This window comes from Cynoglossus semilaevis, chromosome W (assembly GCF_000523025.1).
Source record: "Cynoglossus semilaevis isolate Cse_v1.0 chromosome W, Cse_v1.0, whole genome shotgun sequence".
Classification (NCBI taxonomy): Eukaryota; Metazoa; Chordata; class Actinopteri; order Pleuronectiformes; family Cynoglossidae; genus Cynoglossus; species Cynoglossus semilaevis.
The window spans coordinates 9,223,790-9,228,301 of NC_024327.1; the positions used below are offsets into that span (position 1 = coordinate 9,223,790).

General features: G+C 42.5%; 1 protein-coding gene across 1 annotated transcript; it reads right to left on the reverse strand.

Moving 5' to 3' along the window:
* Positions 1 to 889: 889 nt before the first annotated feature.
* On the reverse strand, positions 890 to 1,602 carry LOC103397129 (39S ribosomal protein L41, mitochondrial-like). The gene has a single exon (XM_008335365.2). It carries the CDS (start codon positions 1,460 to 1,462, stop codon positions 1,103 to 1,105), a length of 360 nt encoding a protein of 119 aa, XP_008333587.1. The 5' UTR covers positions 1,463 to 1,602; the 3' UTR covers positions 890 to 1,102.
* Positions 1,603 to 4,512: the final 2,910 nt, after the last annotated feature.

A 4,512-nucleotide genomic window follows, 5' to 3' on the forward strand; every position in this document is an offset into this window, starting at 1 on the left:
CCTTTGTCACCGGTTCTGTTCATTATTTTCATGGACAGAATTTCTAGGCGCAGCCAGGTGTCGGGTGGGGTCCAGTTCGGTAGCCACCGGATTTCATCTCTGCTTTTTGCAGATGATGTGGTGTTGTTGGCTTCTTCGAACCAGGACCTGCAGCATGCACTGGGGCGGTTTGCAGTAGAGTGTAACGCAGCTGGGATGAAAATTAGCACCTCTAAGTCCGAGGCCATGGTTCTCGACCGGAAAAAGGTGGTATGCACCCTTCGGGTCGGGGATGAAGTCCTGCCTCAGGTGGAGGAGTTCAAATATCTGGGGGTCTTGTTCACGAGTGAGGGTAGAATCGAGCGTGAGATTGACAGGCGGATCGGTGCTGCGGCCGCAGTAATGCGGTCGCTGTATCGGTCCGTTGTGGTGAAGAAGGAGCTGAGCCGAAAAGCGAAGCTCTCAATTTACCGGTCAATCTACGTTCCTACCCTCACCTATGGTCATGAGTTGTGGGTCATGACCGAAAGAACGAGATCAAGGATTCAAGCGGCTGAAATGAGCTTTCTCCGCAGGGTGGCAGAGCGCTCCCTTAGAGATAGGGTGAGGAGCTCTGTCACGCGGGAGGAGCTCGAAGTAGAGCCGCTGCTCCTCCACATCGAGAGGAGTCAGCTGAGGTGGCTTGGGCATTTACATCGCATGCCCCCCGGACGCCTCCCTCGGGAGGTGCTCGGGTGCCGTCCCTCTGGGAAGAGACCTAGGGGAAGACCTAGGACACGCTGGAGCGACTACGTCGCTCGGCTGGCCTGGGAACGCCTTGGGGTCCCACCAGAAGAGCTAGAGGAAGTATCGAGGGAGAGGGAAGTCTGGGTGTCCCTGCTCAGACTGTTGCCCCCGCGACCCGGCCCCGGATAAGCGGTTGAAGATGGATGGATGGATGGATATATATATATAGTATTTATTTTGAAAAGTACATATAGCGAAATAAGTTGAATAATAATATGTAATTAAAGTTGGTTTGTTTCACATTGCAATAGATTTTGTCCGCAAAAGCACAGGTACATCTTTAGGAACCTGCATCTTTTCTTAATCTGGTTAAAAATATCTTTAACAAATATAGTTTTTAGGATATTTGTTTAAGATATTTAACAAATCTGAACCCACACAGGAAGAGTTTTCCTTCCTGTGTGGGTTCAAATCCATATTTTTCAAGGTTTTCTTTGCTAAAGGTGCCGCTCTTAAAGTCTTCCCTAATGCGAGGAGCAACCACCTTGTTGAACAGACTCTGTGTAGTCAGCAGAGCCTCTGTTCCTTCGGGGATGCGGTACAAGACAATGGCAACAAACTTGCTGGAGAGTTTAATCCAAGTGGGCCTCACTCCATGTCCTTTGTTGTGAGTCCTAGAACCACATTTGCTAGTGAACTCGGACATCCTGTCTGCTCCTCGAACCAGACCCCTCACCAGAGTGGATAACACACACATGGTGCTGCAGTGTTGGCTTCCCTGTCCAGGCAAAGACAGAACTTCTGGTTAAATATGTTTATTGACGGTTATCCATCCATCCATCCATTTTCATCCGCTTATCCGTTACCGGGTCGCGGGGGCAGCAGTCTCCACCCAAATCACACTGCACCATACCAACCCCCCAAACCTTCCTGCGGGTGGTGAGTCCACTGAAAGGTATTAACCGCCCTAACCGGGATTCGAACTTGCCCAGGAGGTGAATCTTGGGGTTCCACACCAATGACAGAGACCTTGCCTCTGGGCCAAAGCGCCACTAAGGGTAAGGTTATACAGCATATTTCATTACATATTTCAATACAAAAATTAACATTTACATTACTTATCTGGTAAATCAAGTTTAACAGATAAGTAACCATAATCAAGGCTATAAAGTGCAAATAAAAGACGTATCTAAAACATGAGTGTGCTATAGAACAATTCACTATTTAATACATTTTGGTTGCAGAAAGTGAACTCAAGTTACCATACATTTTCCGACCGTTATCTTTAAACATATTTTAGCTGAGCAATTTTCTCGCACCAAATTCAAAGTACTACATTATTTACAAACCACACATCGTTGCTAGCTAGGTGTTTTAGGAATAATTATTATTTATTGATTGTATGCTGAGGCATTCAATCTCATGTTATTTACAAAATATCAACAAGAAAAAATATCAATACAATGTTTAAACAAAACTCGCAATCTTTAATTGTAAAAGAAATCCAGAATAATATCACCTTGTGTTCTGTCGCTGGCTCTCCAATGTGCTTTGGTGAACAAAAGGAAAAGCGATTGGCCGACAAACATCACCTCTTAGCCAATGAAACTCCAGGATACTAATCCACTTTGAATGCGTGTATTTGATCGGAAGTATCATAGCATAGACTATTGGACCTTCAGTATAAATCCTAAACGGAGACCTAAAACTTAAATGCGCCACTATTTGGTTTTTTACTTTGAAGGTGTAACCAGAAACGCATCTAGGCCATGACCTTGCACTTAACACTTTTGTAAGGCATGTACGTATTTACAGAAGGATCTTTGATAGCATTTTTTTCTATAGATCAAGCAAGACCTTTGTTTGTAAATTCAAACTCCAACTATGTTGTTTTATTCTTTGTGTGAGATTTGTTGTGATTCTAGCCTTAGAGAGGCGGAGCCAAAAACGTACCAAAGGTTAGTGGTGTGCGATACTGCATATTTTTCTATATTATATTACTTGATATCGATCCGATACCAAGTAAATACGGGCCAGTATCGGCGATACCGATCCGATACTTTTCAATAAATAAGGTGGATGCATCATTGGTTATATCATAATTATAATTATTATATAATATTATATAATTATATATTATTATATATAAGTATTATCATAATTTTCATGACCTTAAGTAATTTTTGTGATGTTTCCTTTTTTATTATTAAATGGTTAAAACCCAGGACAGAATTAGGGCAAAGTTTATAATTAAATAGAAAATGCTTTATTATCAACATTTATTCTGTCCTCCTCTCTGCGTTTTTGTAGCTCCATGTTTTCTTTTGGATTGTTTTTTTATGTTTATATAAATTGGTAGTGTTTCCACTATACCCGACTAGCATTTTACAAATTTCGTTTTCGGCTTGAAAATACAGCCACACGGCGCTCCTCTTCCTCTCTGCCATTCTGCTGTTGTATTTTCACTGTGCGTGTGCTGATTAACCTGAGCCGGCAACTTGCTTGTCTGTTTGCTTTGTACGTCTAAGTCACGTCACGTCACGTGACTCCTGTGATGGCACAACATCTAAATACAAGAAGGGGGGGCACAGGAGCGGCGAGTCCGGCGACCTGACTGTTTCCTCTTGCTGAAACCGCAGCATTGCAAACAAGAGCGGAACTTAGAGTAAAGAATTGATCTCTCCAGGCTAGTATCGATTTGATACCGATACCAACTTGGTATCGATACTATCGATAATTGGATCGATCCGCTGTGGATGAAATGTATTCATGTGTTCATATTTTATAGAAGTATGCAACATATATAATCATGTTTTAAAAGATGCACTAAAACATATAACCTGCCTAAAATATAAATATGCTGCTTGTGGAAAATATAAAATGTATTGCATTTAAACATGCTTTGGAAAATGTGCAAATATGTAATCTGTGTGGATGCATAAGCATGCTGCTTGGATCCTGCAATATAAAATACACAGACACTCTGAAACAGGAATTAAGTTAAACTCGGGATGTGTAGTGAAACATCTGATGCGACAGGATAGGCCTTGAACTTGTGGCAGAAGCTCAGGAGGTGTACGTGACAATAACCAGGTCTTGAGTTGAAGCCAGTGTGAGTGTGGAAAACAAAGAACAATAAGATCGTTTATCAAATATGATAACAAACAGGATGTCAATCTGACGTGCAACATCTGTGTATTTTGGGCAAGGGTCTGCTAATAAAAAGAGCCTGATTTTGTGAAGGGGCAGAATTCAGCAGTTAGTCTTCTGACTCTCCGTTGGATCCTCCCTGTGCACAGGCGAACTCGAGCAACGACTTTTGTCTTTTCTTTGTACTTTATGAAAGTTCTTAGTTAATACCGTTTGAGATCGATCAGCGAATCCGGGGTGGCAGAGGACCACGACAATTTTGGGGGCTCGTCCGGGATGAGCAAGAAAACAGAGCTGATCGGTACGCAATTGGACACAAGGACCTGGTGTGAACAGACAAAGGACACGGGCCCAAAATAAGGTAAGCAGAGCTTTTCTTCTGCATTGGAAATAGCTAAATTTTAGTTGTGTCCTGAGTCCTAGTAACACCTTGTCCGTAAATTAATTTAAAAGAATACTGGGAAATATGTGTGTGAAGAAGTAAAGGTACAGAGAAATAAAGAAGTGAAATAAGAGTAAAAAGAGAAAAAGGAACAGAAGTCTAACAGGGTTAGATGTCTTTGGGTGTGGCAACCCCCACCGTACTCTGACGAGAGGCGGTTACAGCTGGGTTTGAGGCCCGGAGATTTGAGGACCCCCGAATTCTACAAGAGAAAA